The sequence below is a fragment of the Procambarus clarkii genome, chromosome 53, assembly GCF_040958095.1.
Source record: "Procambarus clarkii isolate CNS0578487 chromosome 53, FALCON_Pclarkii_2.0, whole genome shotgun sequence".
Taxonomy (NCBI): Eukaryota; Metazoa; Arthropoda; class Malacostraca; order Decapoda; family Cambaridae; genus Procambarus; species Procambarus clarkii.
In genome coordinates, this window is record NC_091202.1 from 11,068,869 (window position 1) to 11,086,631 (window position 17,763).

At 45.7% G+C, this 17,763-nt stretch overlaps 1 protein-coding gene across 1 annotated transcript in view; it reads right to left on the reverse strand.

Moving 5' to 3' along the window:
• Nucleotides 1-17,763, reverse strand: part of LOC123767096 (kinesin-like protein KIF14) — a 474,367-nt gene that overhangs the window by 417,337 nt on the left and 39,267 nt on the right. The window contains 1 exon segment of the mRNA XM_045756600.2: nt 4,985-5,156. Coding sequence (XP_045612556.2) covers nt 4,985-5,156 — 172 coding nt within the window.

Consider the following 17,763-nt stretch of genomic DNA (forward strand, 5'->3'; position numbering starts at 1 on the left):
TGCTAGATTGGTTTCCCACTCGGATGCCCCGAGGCCGCCCCGTTTGGCTAGGTGTGGTTCTTTCCAGATCACCGGGGTTTTGGTTTCCTGGTGATCTGGAGGCCATTCCATCTGTTTCTGTCCCGGGTTCGGACCTGGGCCTTGTTTAGGGCTATTGGGCCACTCATTGTCTTTCCCTCCAGAAGTGTTACTGCAGCTGTGGTCCCGCCTTCGGCTGTACATGAGGGGGTCCCAGGTTGCTCAGCGGTTGCTTGAGCAGTTGTGCGGGAGTCTGAACTTCGATGTGCTGGTCTGCCCTTGGGGTCAGGTTTGGCTTCGGCGTCTGTTTGGTTCCTTCGGAGACTCCCCTTCCGCCTCTTGCATTCGTTGAGTTTGTTCCTCCGAGGATCTTGTGTTGGTGCTGCGTCACCAGCTTCCTCTTTGGGGTTTTCGGGGTTCCGTGCCTCCTTGGCACCTCCCCAAGCCTTCGCTCGATGTGTTCACGGATGGGTCATCTCTCAGCTGGGGCTTTGTGACCAGTGCTCACCAGGTCGGCCGGGGATGGTGGAATCTGTCCGTCCATCGGGCTCATAGCACGGTTCGGGAGTTGGTGGCTGTCTGGTTTGCGCTTCGGAGGGTTTGGGTCACTCGGTGCTCTACCATTCAACTCTGTCCGGACTGTTCTCTGGTGGTTTTTGCCGGAACCACAGGGTTTTGCCGGAACCACAGGGTTTTGCAGGAACCAAGGGTGTTGACCTTTGGGGTTGGTTCCGTAGTGGCTCGTTTGCTGGATTCTCGGGGTTTGGCTAACCGTGAGGTTCATGACTGGGGTGTGTCCTGCGTCCTGGCGGACAGCTGTCTCGGTTCATTCCTTTGTTCGCGGATTGGCCAGTCATCGCCGACTCGTTTTGTTGGCTCTGTCGGACGCATGGACTCCTGGCCGTGGACGTCTTCGAGTCGGCGTGGTCTAGGCGTCGCCCATTTTATGTGGCGCCCTTACCCACCTGCGAGGCATTCACGGTGGATGCTTTTTGGCAGGACTGGTCGATTCCAGTCCAGATTCCCGGTGGAGGAGACTTCAGCAAATTCAACTTCAATAATAAACAGATAAACTGGGAGCAAATAAACCAGGACTTCACAGAAATAAACTGGGAAGAACAGCTAGAAAATGCAAACCTGAACCAGTGCCTGGAAAAAATAATCTCAGTAGCACTAGAAATATGTTCAAACCGCATACCCCTAAGAAAAAAAGAGAAAGAAATGCAGATTGGAACGGGAACGTCGTTCCCTATATAGGCGAAGAAAATGAATCGCGGAACAACTTGAGAGTCGCACCCTATCTCAAGAACGGCGAAGAAGGTTAGGTAGAGAAATAGAAACAATTGAACTCAAGCTACAAGAATCATACAAAACCCAGGAGAGGCAAAGAGAGCAAAAGGCCATCAGTGAAATAGAGAGAAATCCGAAATATTTTTTCTCCTATGCAAAATCAAGATCAAAAACCACATATAGTATCGGGCCTCTGCGAAAGGGAGATGGAACTTTCACCGATGACAACAAAGAAATGAGTGAGTTACTGAGGAAGCAGTACGACTCTGTTTTCAGCGAGCCATTAAATGCACTAAAGATTGATAACCCAAATGAATTTTTCATGGATATGATACCAACATCAAATCATATATCAGACGTTGCCCTATCCCCACTAGATTTTGAAGAAGCCATAAACAGTATGCCTATGCACTCTGCACCAGGCCCGGATTCTTGGAACTCCATATTCATCAAGAACTGTAATAAACCACTATTGCAGGCCCTTCACATTCTGTGGAGACAAAGCCTAGATTCTGGCATTATCCCTGACATACTAAAAACAGCAGAGATAGCACCACTTCATAAAGGAGGAAATAAGGCAGAGGCAAAAAATTACAGACCGATAGCACTAACATCGCACATCATAAAAATTTTTGAGAGAGTGCTAAGAAGATAGATCACAAAATACATGGAATCACAGCATCTCCATAACCCCGGACAACATGGTTTCAGAACAGGGCGCTCTTGCCTGTCACAGTTGCTGGACCACTATGATATGGCATTAGATGCTATGGAAGACAAACAAAACGCTGACGTAATTTACACAGATTTCGCAAAAGCTTTTGATAAATGTGACCATGGTGTTATTGCACATAAAATGCGTTCAAAAGGAATTACCGGAAAAATAGGCAGATGGATCTACAATTTCCTGACTAACAGAACCCAATGTGTAATAGTCAACAAAATAAAATCCAGCCCATCAACCGTGAAGAGCTCAGTCCCCCAGGGTACTGTGCTTGCTCCAGTACGTTTTCTCATCCTCATACCGGACATAGACAAGAACACAACCTATAGTACTGTATCATCCTTTGCAGATGACACTAGGATTTTCATGAGAGTTGGCAACATAGAGGACATGGCAAACCTCCAATCAGATGTAGATCAGGTCTTTCTATGGGCTACAGAAAATAATATGGTGTTAACGAGGATAAGTTCCAGCTCACGCGCTACGGAAAAATTTAAAATATAAAAACAGAAACCACGTACAAAACTCAGGCAAATCATAACAGAACGAAAAGGCAATGTAAAGGATCTGGGTGTACTCATGTCGGAAGACCTTACCTTTAAAGAACACAATAAAGTAGCCGTCACAACTGCAAGAAAAATGACAGGTTGGATAACAAGAACTTTTCACACTAGAGATGCTATACCGATGATGATGATACTTTTCAAAACGCTTGTGCTCTCTAGAGTGGAGTACTGCTGCACAATGACAGCCCCTTTCAAAGCTGGAGAAATTGCTGACCTGGAGAGCGTGCAGAGATCCTTTACTGCTAGAATCCACTCAGTAAAACATCTAAATTACTGGGACCGACTAAAGAGCCTACTCCCTTGAGTAGGCTCTTTAGTCTCCCTTGAGCGCAGGCGGGAGAGATGCATAATAATTTACACGTGGAAAATAATTGAGGGGCTGGTCCCAAACCTGCACACAGAAATAACATCACATGAGACCAGAAGACATGGCAGGATGTGCAGAATACCCCTGTTGAAAAGCAGAAGTGCAACAGGTACTCAGAGAGAACTCTATCAACATCAGAGGCCCGAGACTGTTCAACACGCTTCCACTACACATAAGGGGCACAACTGGCCGACCCCTCACAGTGTTCAAGAGAGAACTGGATAAGCACCTTCAAAGGATACCTGATCAACCAGGCTGTGACTCATACGTCAGGCTGCAAGCAGCAGCGTCTAACAGCCTGGTTCAGTCCAGCAACCAGGAGGCCTGGTCGACGACCGGGCCGCGGGGACACTAAGCCCCGGAAGCACCTCAAGGTAACCTCAAGGTAGGTAAGGAGGTGGGGGGTACCTGTTCCTCTTCTCCCGGTCCAGCTGTTGCTTCGGGTTCTTGCTCGGTTGCAGCCCATTGCCACGAGAGCAGTCTTTATGGTTCCTTGGTGGCCGGCCCAGCCTTATTTTCAGACGCTGCTCGATAGGTGTCCGAACCCGGGGCGTTTTCCCGCGGCTCCGCCTCTTTCAGCAGGTTGAATCGGTCCTGTACGTGACTGGTTCGGCCTTCTCCTCGGCTCTTCGTGTCTGGTATTTTGACGTGGGTATCACCATCTCTGTGGTGTTCAGGTGGCTTTGTTGACGGTGTCCCACCTGCGAGCTTCGTCTTGGCGACAGTATGACGTTTCATACGCTTTCTCGTGTTTTGTTTCACCTCCAGCCTGCTCATGCGTCGCCTGAGCCGTCCTGCTCCTTGATCAGGGTGCCTTCTTATCTTCTCCTCAGTTTGTGGTAGCCCCTTCGGTTCAGGTTTCTGCTCTTTGGTACTGGTGGTAGATTTGTACGTGCAGCCTTTCTCCGTCCCGGCGACGGTCGAGACGGCTGCTTTCTGGAGGGGTTCTTGGGTTATTGATGCTCGATTGGTTTGGCCGGGGGTGCGTTCTGTGTTGTCCGGTTGTGCTTTTTGCCGTTGCCTGCGTAACGTGTCTGGAAATGCGCTGTGGTTGATCCGGTTCCCCTCGTTCCCTGTTTTCATGGCTCGGGTCTCCCAGGTCATCAGCAGAGTTTTTCATTCTTCCAGCCTGCGGTCTGTCTTTGCGCCCGTGCTGTTCAGACATTTGCGGCTTTTGCTGCTGTGTTGGCGACGTCTAGGGCTCATTTTGGGCGCAGGGATTTGAGGGTTGCACAGGTTCTTGGCCGCCCATTCTTTATGCGCGTCTGCTCCTGTGCGTTCTTGTTGCCTTGGGTTGCAGGTTGCAACCTGTTGTCTCAGCTTCGCGTTGCAGAGTTTGTGGTGGTCGCCTCCCGGGTTAGCCCTTTCTTTTCCTTATCTTTGGGTATGAAGCTCCAGGGGGCCGTAGGGGCTCCCCCACAGAAAACCAACGTTGAATGTAATGAAACGCCATTTTCTGAGTGAGCCCCGGAGGCTTCCTGGCAACCCTCCCTCTCACCGGTCGACATTTTTTTCGCGTTGGTTGAAGCCTAGCTTTCGGACTGAAGCGGGAATCTGTCAGAGATATTTCTCTGACAGATTTGTTTGTAACTTCCTTTATAAAGACCTCTTGGGCAGTTTAACATTAAGTGCATTCATGCTTTAAATACCCATGCAATGTTCTACCCCTTAGATGAAAAACTTGATACTGGTAAGTACAGAAAGTCTCATCAGCATTGCATATCAACTGTGACCCCAGGGATGCCAGTGCTATAATCTCAGATATTGCCCAGAAAGTCTCCCTGGCACCCAATGCACTGCAGTAATATATGGTAATAGTTTTATGTAATGCTGCAGGTTATATACTTTCTTTTCTGGGGTTGGGGGCGAGGAAGGGACCTCCAAATGGTTAATTAGCTTATGTCCTAATGTATTGGGCAATCATTGTTTTGATTTAAAACTGACCATATTAACCAACAAATATAAAAAGGCATTAAATTAGAACCATAAGTCTTCACTATAGTTTCATGAATAACATACTGGGGGTTGAGCAGTGTTTGTGAGTCTTCCATGGCTCGAGCTTGATCTTCTTGAGCTGCCTGGAGTTGGTGTATTGGAGCCCACTGTAAGCTTAAACGATGCTGAAGATCTACCAGATGATTTTGCCTGTGTTGGAGTCTTGGACTCGCCAGACAGTCTGGTACAGGACACCCTGAACAGTATATACAATGACAAAGGGTAAATAATGTATACACAGTACTTACACACACACAATATATATATATATTTTAAATTTTGTTGCAACAGTTTCAATTACTGTACTTTTAATAAACTTATTTTATTATAGAATACATTAATGCAAACAGAAAAAATAAAAGTGTTAAGCAATATTAACCATACATACATTTTATATAAACACACACACCTTGATCTTGATCTTTCAAGAGAGGACAGAGAAGCTGAAATTAAACCTCGGAGAGGCAACACATCTAAATGAGAGCAGAAACGAAGAAGAAATCAATTCTTTTTTCGACAAAGTGATAGGGGTAGGCAAGCCCGTATAATGGAAGGTACTGACATTCAGTACCTTCCTCCCTTGGGTAAAAGTGACCATGTCTTTTTGGGAATAAAGTATGCAATGCATTATAATCTGGAAGAAAATAAGGAGGTTGAAGCAGTTGAAAAACCTGACTTCAGGAGAGGACATTATGGCAACCTTAGAAAAAATTTTAGCGAGTATAATTGGACAGACTTGTTGATAGGCAAGGAAGTAAATGAGATGTATGTCAAGTTTTGTGAAATATATGATAGAGGGGGTTGTTCTGGGTGTGAGAGGGGAAGGGCCACACGGTGCGAGCTACGCGGAAAACAATATATAACTCGGGATATTTCAGTGATACAGGAACTAAACACAGTCAGATAACTTTTAAAGTGTGTCTCACCATATTAATCAATATATCATAGTGATTACCATCCGACCGTTTGTGTTCAAGAAAAAAATAAGTGAAATTCGTGTGTAGTCAACGCCTGCCCTCGTGGTGCCAGGAGGCCTTAGGTAATAGTTGCCAAGTCGTCAATAAATCACATCTCTCGCTATTGAACCATCAAGTAATCAGTGCTCATAGTGCTAAGCTCTCTATGCAAAACCTGTGTCTATTATAACAAAAATTAATATATTTTAATATCAAGTGAAAAATTATACACAAAATAAGTCCGTCGTGTGTATGTAAACAAGGGCCATTTGGAGGTAGGCCCACCCCAGTACCCTCTGTGTGTGTATTCTTTCAAATAATGTAACGTACTCAGGTAACTAGTGCCCAGACACAGAAACTAGACGCCTCCGTTGTAAGATAACTAGTGGGAAAAAGCAAGTAATGTAATCTAACAAGTGAACAAAACAAATTAAGAGTGCGACACGTGGTAGCAACACTGGCCATCCATACAGCCTCCTCCAGGCCTGTCTCAAGTTGGTAAACACCACGGTCAATACCCACGGCCAGCACCCACGGTCAACATCCGCGGTCAACCCCCCCCCCCACCTTGTAAGACCATCACCACTGAACAGAAGTGTTCAAAAAATGGCTTTGATAAAAACGTGCATAGAATGCAACATGAAGGTAGATTACCAACAGAGCTTTCAATGCCAACTCTGTTCAGCAGCCATACACAAAAAATGTGCCAACATGACTAACAATTCAAGGAGAAATGGTCCCAGTGACCACTCTGTGTACTGGCTCTGCAAAAAGGATGATGTAACTTTTTTGAAATTGATGGAAATCCTGGATAAAACTCCTGCCGAAAACAGAGAATTACTAATTAATGCCTGCATAGCAATTTTAATGTCTTCAAACAAACTGTACATGACGCCAAGGTACAACCAGATGTGGCACAGAGCTCGGTGGCAGCGGCGCCTGAGCAGGGCGCGGAGTCAGGGATGCCTGAGCGGGTCGCGGAGTCGGGGACGCCTGAGCGGGGCGCGGAGTCGGGGACGCCTGAGCAGGGCGCGGAGTCGGGGACGCCTGAGCAGGGCGCGGAGTCGGGGACGCCTGAGCAGGGCGCGGAGTCGGGGACGCCTGAGCAGGGCGCGGTGTCACAGGCTCCGGAGCACAGCGCGGAGTCGGGGACCCCGGAGCGGAGCGCGGTGTCACAGGCCCCGGAGCAGAGCGCGGTGTCACAGGCCCCGGAGCAGAGCGTGGTGTCACAGGCCCCGGAGCAGAGCGCAGTGTCACAGGCCCCGGAGCAGAGCGCGGTGTCACAGGCCCCGGAGCAGAGCGCGGTGTCACAGGCCCCGGAGCAGAGCGCGGTGTCACAGGCCCCGGAGCAGAGCGCGGTGTCACAGGCCCCGGAGCAGAGCGCGGTGTCACAGTCACAGGAGCAGAGCGCGGTGTCACAGGCACCGGAGCAGGGCACAGTGTCTGGGACGCCGCAGCAGAGTGCGGTCCCTGGCAAAGGGAAACAAACAAAACAAGGCCCCAAAATCTGTTGGTATTACAAATGGGCTACCTGTAAGCATGGGGAATCGGGAAGAATAAATGGAACATGTACATACGATCACCCTAGAAAGTGCAGAAACCTCCTCAATACAGGTAAATGTACCAAAAGCTGTGAATTCTTTCACCCAGAAATTTGCAAGAACTCTTTGGACAGGAAAGAGTGCTTCAATGCTGAATGTCCAGCTTTTCATATAAGAGGTACCAGGCGAATAAAACCGACAGACTACCACTATGAAAACAGCCACTACTCCATCGACCGGGATAATTTTTTAGCAAGAGGAGGAGGAGAAGAATGGCTAAAAATGACCAGACTCTACCACCAACTCGGTCAAATGCTAGAGACGACGCAAACACGGTGGCCTCCTTACCAGAGCCTCAGATATTAACACCAAGTAAAGCATCCAGCACTTCCACTAACACGATAACATTTATATTTGCCAACATCCAGGGTATAAAAACACGCAAATCCAACAAAGTTCACTTTATAGATGGTCTCCTTCATGAGGCAAATGCAGTGTTTGCAGCCCTAACGGAAACTCACACAAAGGACTACCTTGATGGTGAAATATGGATCTCAGAGTACAATCTTTTAAGATGTGATAGGAAACACCGGCTTCAGGGTGAGGTCAGCCTCTACATCAAAGACACACTCATCTGTACTGAGCTGGCAAACACCTCAAACGATATCGTGGAAGTGCTGATAGTCAAAATAGAGATCCTAAATGTAGTTGTATATAAGTCGCCGGAGGCAAACCCTCAGCAGTTTAAAGACCAACTAATGAAAATAGAGCACTGCTTGGAAAACCTCGCAAATCCAGCTCCGAACATCATTCTGCTTGGGGACTTCAACCTACGGCACCTGAAATGGAAACACCTGGCTAATACAGTAATATCAGAAAGAATACCAGGAAGTAGCCTAAATGAACAGGCACATGCAAATGACCTGCTACGGATGTGCGATAGGTTTGCCTTAAACCAGCAAATAGTAGAACCAACTAGGAAGGAGAACACGCTGGACCTCATTTTCACTAATAATGATGAGTTGATCGGGAACATAATGATTACAAATACCTGTTACTCAGATCACAACTTAATTGAAGTTCTGACAACCATGGGGAATGGACCTTCAAAACCAGTCCAGATTCCCAGTGGAGGAGATTTCAGCAAATTCAACTTCAATAATAAACAGATAAACTGGGAGCAAATAAACCAGGACTTCACAGAAATAAACTGGGAAGAACAGCTAGAAAATGCAAACCTGAACCAGTGCCTGGAAAAAATAATCTCAGTAGCACTAGAAATATGTTCAAACCGCATACCCCTAAGAAAAAAAGAGAAAGAGATGCAGATTGGAACGGGAATGTCGTTCCCTATATAGGCGAAGAAAACGAATCGCGGAACAACTTGAGAGTCGCACCCTATCTCAAGAACGGCGAAGAAGGTTAGGTAGAGAAATAGAAACAATTGAACTCAAGCTACAAGAATCATACAAAACCCAGGAGAGGCAAAGAGAGCACAAGGCCATCAGTGAAATAGAAAGAAATCCGAAATATTTTTTCTCCTATGCAAAATCAAGATCAAAAACCACATCTAGTATCGGGCCCCTGCGAAAGGGAGATGGAACTTTCACCGATGACAACAAAGAAATGAGCGAGTTACTGAGGAAGCAGTACGACTCTTTTCAGCGAGCCATTAAATGCACTAAAGATTGATAACCCAAATGAATTTTTCATGGATATGATACCAACATCAAATCATATAAGTATCAGACTTCGCCCTATCCCCACTAGATTTTGAAGAAGCCATAAACAGTATGCCTATGCACTCTGCACCAGGCCCGGATTCTTGAAACTCCATATTCATCAAGAACTGTAAAAAACCACTATCGCAGGCCCTTGACATTCTGTGGAGACAAAGCCTAGATACTGGCGTTATCCCTGACATACTAAAAACAGCAGAGATAGCACCACTCCGTAAAGGAGGAAATAAGGCAGAGGCAAAAAATTACAGACCGATAGCACTAACATCGCACGTCATAAAAATTTTTGCGAGAGTGCTAAGAAGATAGATCACAAAATACATGGAATCACAGCATCTCCATAACCCCGGACAACATGGTTTCAGAACAGGGCGCTCTTGCCTGTTGCAGTTGCTGGACCACTATGATATGGCATTAGATGCTATGGAAGACAAACGAAATGCTGATGTAATTTACACAGATTTCGCAAAAGCCTTTGATAAATGTGACCATGGTGTTATTGCACATAAAATGCGTTCAAAAGGAATTACTGGGAAAATAGGCAGATGGATCTACAATTTCCTGACTAACAGAACCCAATGTGTAATCGTCAACAAAATAAAATCCAGCCCATCAACCGTGAAGAGCTCAGTCCCCCAGGGTACTGTGCTTGCTCCAGTACTTTTTCTCATCCTCATATCGGACATAGACCAGAACACAACCTATAGCACTGTATCATCCTTTGCAGATGACACTAGGATTTTCATGAGAGTTGGCAACATAGAGGACACGGCAAACCTCCAATCAGATGTAGATCAGGTCTTTCTATGGGCTACAGAAAATAATATGGTGTTAACGAGGATAAGTTCCAGCTCATGCGCTATGGAAAAATTGAAAATATAAAAACAGAAACCACGTACAAAACTCAGGCAAATCATAACATAGAACGAAAAGGCAATGTAAAGGATTTGGGTGTACTCATGTCGGAAGACCTTACCTTTAAAGAACACAATAAAGTAGCCGTCACAACTGCAAGAAAAATGACAGGTTGGATAACAAGAACTTTTCACACTAGAGATGCTATACCGATGATGATACTTTTCGAAACGCTTGTGGTCTCTAGAGTGGAGTACTACTGCACAATGACAGCCCCTTTCAAACTGGAGAAATCGCTGACCTGGAGAGCGTGCAGAGATCCTTTACTGCTAGAATCTACTCACTAAAACATCTAAATTACTGGGAATTACTTTAGGCTAAAGAGCCTAAATCTGTACTCCCTTGAGCGCAGGCGGGAGAGATACATAATAATTTACACGTGGAAAATAATTGAGGGGCTGGTCCCAAACCTGCACACAGAAATAACATCACATGAGACCAGAAGACATGGCAGGATGTGCAGAATACCCCCGTTGAAAAGCAGAGGTGCAACAGGTACTCTGAGAGAGAACTCTATCAACATCAGAGGCCCGAGACTGTTCAACAGGCTTCCACTACACATAAGGGGCATAACTGGCCGACCCCTCACAGTGTTCAAGAGAGAAATGGATAAGCACCTTCAAAGGATACCTGATCAACCAGGCTGTGACTCATACGTCAGGTTGCGAGCAGCCGCGTCCAACAGCCTGGTTGATCAGTCCAGCAACCAGGAGGCTTGGTCGACGACCGGGCCGCGGGGACACTAAGTCCCAGAAGCACCTCAAGGTAACCTCAAGGTAAAGAGGCACAAAAGAATTTAAACCAAAGCAGAGATACAGAACTAGGAAACAGGATTAGTTCAACAGAAATTGCAAGAGGGCCAGAGACCAAAAGACACAAAAATGGAATCAATATAGGAAAAGGCCGAACCCCCAAACATACCAGCGATACAAAGATGCGAGAAACAACTACACGGCAATGAGAAGAGAGGCATAAAAGTTTTGAAAAAGGGATTGCAGACAAATGTAAAACAGAACCAGGTCTATTCTCTAAATTCAAACAACAAATTGCAGGCAAAGGATATTATTCAGAGGTTGAAAACGTGAAATAGATTTACGGAAAATGAAAATGAAATGTGTGAAACATTAAACCAAAAGTTCCAAAGTATGTTTGTACAAAATGAAATCTTTAGGGGAACCAGACACAATACGAATTCCAGAGAACAACATAGGGCACACAGATGTGTCTAGAGACAAAGTGGAAAAAATGCTCAAGGAGCTAAGTAAGAAGAAAGCAATTGGTCCAGATGGAGTTTCACCGGGTCTGAGAGAATGTGCACCTGAGCTCAGCATTCCACTTCAACTGATTTTTCAGGCATCCCTGAAAATCCCTATAGTGTACAGGAGCTATAGCAGATGTGTGGAAAAAGGCTAACATAGTTCCAATCTTCAAAAGTGGAAACAGGGAAGACCCCCTTAATTATAGACCTGTATCATTGACAAGTGTAATAGTCAAAATATTGGAAAAAATAATTAAAACTAAATGGGTAGAACACTTGGAGGAAAACGACATAATATCAGACAGACAATATGGTTTTCGATCTGGAAGATCCTGTGTAACGAACTTGCTCAGTTTTTATGATCGAGCCACAGAGATTTTACAGGAAAGAGATGGTTGGGTTGACTGCATCTATCTAGACCTAAAAAAAGCTTTCGACAGAGTTCCCCATAAGAGGTTGTTCTGGAAACTGGAACATATTGGAGGAGTGACAGGTAAGCTACTAACATGGATGAAAAATTTCCTAACTGACAGAAAAATGAGGGCCATAATCAGAGGCAAGGTATCGGATTGGAGGAATGTCACGAGTGGAGTACCTCAGGGTTCAGTTCTTGCACTGGTAATGTTCATTGTCTACATAAACGATCTACCAGTGGGAATACACAATTACATGAACATGTTTGCTGATGATGCTAAGATAATAGGGAAGATAAGAAACTTAGATGATTGTCATGCCCTTCAAGAAGACCTGGACAAAATAAGTATATGGAGCAACACTTGGCAAATGGAATTTAATGTGAATAAATGCCATGTTATGGAATGTGGAATTGGAGAACATAGACCCCACACAACCTATAAATTATGTGAGAAATCTTTAAAGAATTCTGATAAAGAAAAGGATCTAGGGGTGGTTTTAGATAGAAAAATGTCACCCGAGGACCACATTAAGAACATTGTGCGAGGAGCCTATGCTACACTTTCTAACCTTAGAATTGCTTTTAAATACATGGATGGAGAAATACTAAAGAAATTGTTCACGACTTTTATTAGACCAAAGCTGGAATATGCAGCGGTTGTATGGTGCCCATATCTTAAGAAGCACATCAACAAACTGGAAAAGGTGCAACGACATGCCACTAAGTGGCTCCCAGAACTGAAGGACAAGAGCTACGAGGAGAGATTAGAGGCATTAAATATGCAAAAACTAGAAGATAGAAGAAAAAGAGGCGATATGATCACTACATTCAAAATAGTAACAGGAATAGATAAAATTGATAGGGAAGAATTCCTGAAACTCGGAACTTCAAGAACAAGAGGTCATAGATTTAAACTAACGAAACAAAGCTGCCGGAGAAATATACGAAAATTCACTTTTGTAAACAGAGTGGTAGACGGTTGGAACAAGTTAAGTGAGAAGGTGGTGGAGGCCAAAACCGTCAGTGGTTTCAAAGCATTATATGACAGAGTGCTGGGGAGACGGGACACCACGAGCGTAGCTCTCATCCTGTAACTACACTTAGGTAATTACACTTAGGTAATTACACACACACACACACACACTGTATCATTGACAAGTGTAATAGTGAAAGTATTGGAAAAACTAATGAAAACTAAATGGGTAGAACACCTGGAGAGAAATGATATAATATCAGACAGACAGTATGGTTTTCGATCTGGAAGATCCTGTGTATCGAATTTACTCAGTTTCTATGATCGAGCCACAGAGATATTACAGGAAAGAGATGGTTGGGTTGACTGCATCTATCTGGACCTAAAAAAGGCTTTCGACAGAGTTCCACATAAGAGGTTGTTCTGGAAACTGGAAAATATTGGAGGGGTGACAGGTAAGCTTCTAACATGGATGATAAATTTTCTGACTGATAGAAAAATGAGGGCAGTAATCAGAGGCAATGTATCGGAATGGAGAAATGTCACAAGTGGAGTACCACAGGGTTCAGTTCTTGCACCAGTGATGTTTATTGTCTACATAAATGATCTACCAGTTGGTATACAGAATTATATGAACATGTTTGCTGATGATGGGGCCTCGTAGCCTGGTGGATAGCGCGCAGGACTCGTAATTCTGTGGCGCGGGTTCGATTCCCGCACGATGCAGAAACTGAACTGAACCACAGGGTTCAGTTCTTGCACCAGTGATGTTTATTGTCTACATAAATGATCTACCAGTTGGTATACAGAATTATATGAACATGTTTGCTGATGATGGGGCCTCGTAGCCTGGTGGATAGCGCGCAGGACTCGTAATTCTGTGGCGCGGGTTCGATTCCCGCACGATGCAGAAACATATGGGCAAAGTTTCTTTCACCCTGAATGCCCCTGTTACCTAGCAGTAAATAGGTACCTGGGAGTTAGTCAGCTGTCACGGGCTGCTTCCTGGGGGTGGAGGCCTGGTCGAGGACCGGGCCGCGGGGACACTACAGCCCCGAAATCATCTCAAGATAACCTCAAGATGATGCTAAGATAATAGGAAGGATAAGAAATTTAGACGACTGTCATGCCCTTCAAGAAGACCTGGACAAAATAAGTATATGGAGCACCACTTGGCAAATGGAATTTAATGTTAATAAGTGTCATGTTATGGAATGTGGAATAGGAGAACATAGACCCCACACAACCTATATATTATGTGAGAAATCTTTAAAGAATTCTGATAAAGAAAGAGATCTAGGAGTGGTTCTAGATAGAAAACTATCACCTGAGGACCACATAAAGAATATTGTGCAAGGAGCCTATGCAATGCTTTCTAACTTCAGAATTGCATTTAAATACATGGATGGCGATATACTAAAGAAATTGTTCATGACTTTTGTTAGGCCAAAGCTAGAATATGCAGCTGTTGTGTGGTGCCCATATCTTAAGAAGCACATCAACAAACTGGAAAAGGTGCAAAGACATGCTACTAAGTGGCTCCCAGAACTGAAGGGCAAGAGCTACGAGGAGAGGTTAGAAGCATTAAATATGCCAAAACTAGAAGACAGAAGAAAAAGAGGCGATATGATCACTACGTACAAAATAGTAACAGGAATTGATAAAATCGACAGGGAAGACTTCCTGAGACCTGGAACTTCAAGAACAAGAGGTCATAGATTTAAACTAGCTAAACACAGATGCCGAAGAAATATAAGAAAATTCACCTTCGCAAATAGAGTGGTAGACGGTTGGAACAAGTTAAGTGAGAAGGTGGTGGAGGCCAAGACCGTCAGTAGTTTCAAAGCGTTATATGACAAAGAGTGCTGGGAAGACGGGACACCACGAGCGTAGCTCTCATCCTGTAACTACACTTAGGTAATTACACTTAGGTAATTACACACACACACACACACACGTGCACGCACACACACACACACACAGTAAATGTAAAGTTATGGAAATGGGATCAGGTGACAGGAGACCAAAGGGACAGTACACAATGAAGGGGAACAGCCTACCTGTAACGATTCGAGAAAGAGACCTGGGAGTGAATATGACACCTAATCTAACTCCTGAGGCACATATAAATAGGATAACGACAGCAGTGTACTCTACACTGGCGAAAATTAGAACTTCATTCAGAAACCTAAATGAGGAGGCTTTTAGGGCACTTTACACTGCCTACGTGAGACCCGTCTTAGAGTATGCCGCCCCATCATGGAGCCCCCACCTGAAGAAACACAAAGAAACTGGAGAAGGTTCAGAGGTTTGCGACGAGGCTTGTCCCAGAGTTACGAGGTATGGGATATGAAGAGCGTCTGAAGGAACTGAACCTTACGGCACTAAAGAAAAGAAGGGAGAGAGGAGATATGATAGGGACAAATAAAATACTCAGGGGAATTGACAAAGTGGAAATAGATGAAATGTTCACACGTAATAATAACAGAACAAGGGGACATGGGTGGAAACTGGAAACTCAGATAAGTCACAGAGATGTTAGGAAGTTTTCTTTTAGCGTGAGAGTAGTGGAAAAATGGAATGCACTTGAGGAACAGGTTGTGGAAGCAAATACTATTCATACTTTTAAAACTAGGTATGAGAGGGAAATGGGACAGGAGTCATTGCTGTAAACAACCGATAGCTGGAAAGGCGGGATCCAAGAGTCAATGCTCGATCCTGCAAGCACAAATAGGTGAGTACACACACACACACCCACACACGCACACACACACAATACTCAGGAAGAGATTAGGAAGGGAAGAGAGGACTGGGAGATGGAATGTGCTCAGATCTCAAACGAATTAGGAAGGATTAACAGCATGGCTAAGGACAGAGGATTGGGGGGGGGGGGGGGATGGGTTAGTGAGTGTGGTTGGAAATCCCCAAGGGACGGGCTACCAGCATGACAATGAATTACTGAGGAGAAGGACCATTATAATACACAGGTTATTCGAATCTGGGGCACCAACAAGACAAGAAAGAATAGAGACGGAAAAATATGAATTGCATGAGATATTGAGATGTACTGGAGCATTAATGGCAGAAAATGAGGTTGATATCAGCCGCCGGGTTGGACCTTACAATTGTACCAAGAATAGACCTGTTCTGGTGCAATTCTCCAATGAAGAGGCTGTGGAGTACATAATGAGGAACAAGCATTTACTCAGAGGGAGTGAAACCCATTACAATGTGTTTATTGAAAAGTTTATGACGAAAGATGAGCAAATAGCCCACAAGAATAGATGGCACGCATGACACCGTACCCCTAGCCTTTCAGGTAACCTGACCTCCCAGGCCACCTCCCAGTTCACATCCTCCCCCCCTAAACCCCCCCTGCCCCTTCCACATTTGCACTTCCCCAACAACTCCCCTGCCCCTGCTACATCACACCTGTCAACGACCCCAGTGGGTCAAGCCATGCCCTCCCCAAACTTACCTTCCCATCCCCCCTCCACTACTACCCCCTCCTACTCCCCTGCCCCTTCTACCCCATTGCCTTCACTTTCATCTGCTCAATCCCAGCTTCCACTGCACCCCTCCTCTTCCACTCACCCACAAACCCCACCCAACCCTCACCCCTCCTATGCACCTCCAGCCCACATTTAACCCCCTCACCTGTGACCCCCTAACACCTTCCCCCTATCTCCCTCTTCCCCTCTTCTACCCCAAAACCCCCACCTACCCCCCAATTCCCCCCTAACTAATACACCCTCCCTTCCACCCCCAGCACCCATGCTCCATTCTCCTCTCAGCCCTCTGCCCTCAATATCCCTCTCCCCCCCAACCTCTCAACCTCTAGCTGACTCTCAGTCTCACCCTATTTCTCAACTCCCCTATGCCATTCGGACTCTCCCTAACTTTCAGACCCATTATGCCCTTCCTACCCCCCTAGATGCCCAGACTCCATTCGCCTACCAGGCACTCCCAGGCACCCCCCAAGCATCCCCCCCCAGACACCCCCACGGCCTTCACCCGCCCCCCAGACACCCCCACAGCCTTCACTCGCCCCCCAGACACCCCCATAGCCTTCACTCGCCCCCCAGACACCCCCACAGCCTTCACTTGCCCCCCAGTACCCCCCAGACCCCGGCGAAAGGAGGAACTCTGGTGCCAGAGTTTCCAAGAAGAGTCTCAAGGTTTGGTACACCAATGCTGATGGGGTATCCAATAAAGCAGAAGAGATAAAATAAAGAGTAAGTGAGACAGACCCAGACATAGTGGCAATAGTGGAAACTAAAATAAATGGCATGATCTCGGACGCAATCTTTCCAGAGGGGTACCAGGTGATAAGAAAAGAAAGGACACAGACAGGGAGGAGGAGTTGCACTCCTAATAAAGCGGAAATGGAAGTTTGATGAGCTGGAAAATCCGGGTACCAATGAAAGCACGAACTCCATACATGGAACTCTGACAGTGGATGGGAAGAAGATTGTAATCTTGTTACTATACAATCCCCCACCAAACAGTAGAAGGCCCAGGCAGGAGTACGAGGACAGCAGCAAGGCGTGTATAGATGAACTGCAGAGGGCAGCAACTAAAGCGCATAGAATGAGAGCGAAGCTGCTGGTCATGTGGGACCTAAATCATGGAGAGATAGATTGGGAAATGAAGAATTCCTATGGCGGGGAGGAGACCTGGGGAGCGAAGCTAGTAGACGTTATTGACAGGAATTTCCTAACACAGCATGTGAAGGAAGAAACTAGGGAAAGAGGAGGGGATGCGCCCAGCCTATTAGAACTCGTTTTCACCCAGAATGTAGAAGACATTGAGCATTTAGAACATGAAATACCACTAGGAGCCAGTGACCATTGTGTCCTAGTCTTTGACTACATGATGGAGCTTAACACTTTCGCGCTCTGTGGAAACTCGCGGTTGACAGGGGGATCGTGGCCCCTCCGTGCGGGTAAGCGCGCGGTGACACCCAAATGTGTATACTCGTTCCAGCTTTTTCACCTTAATTCTCG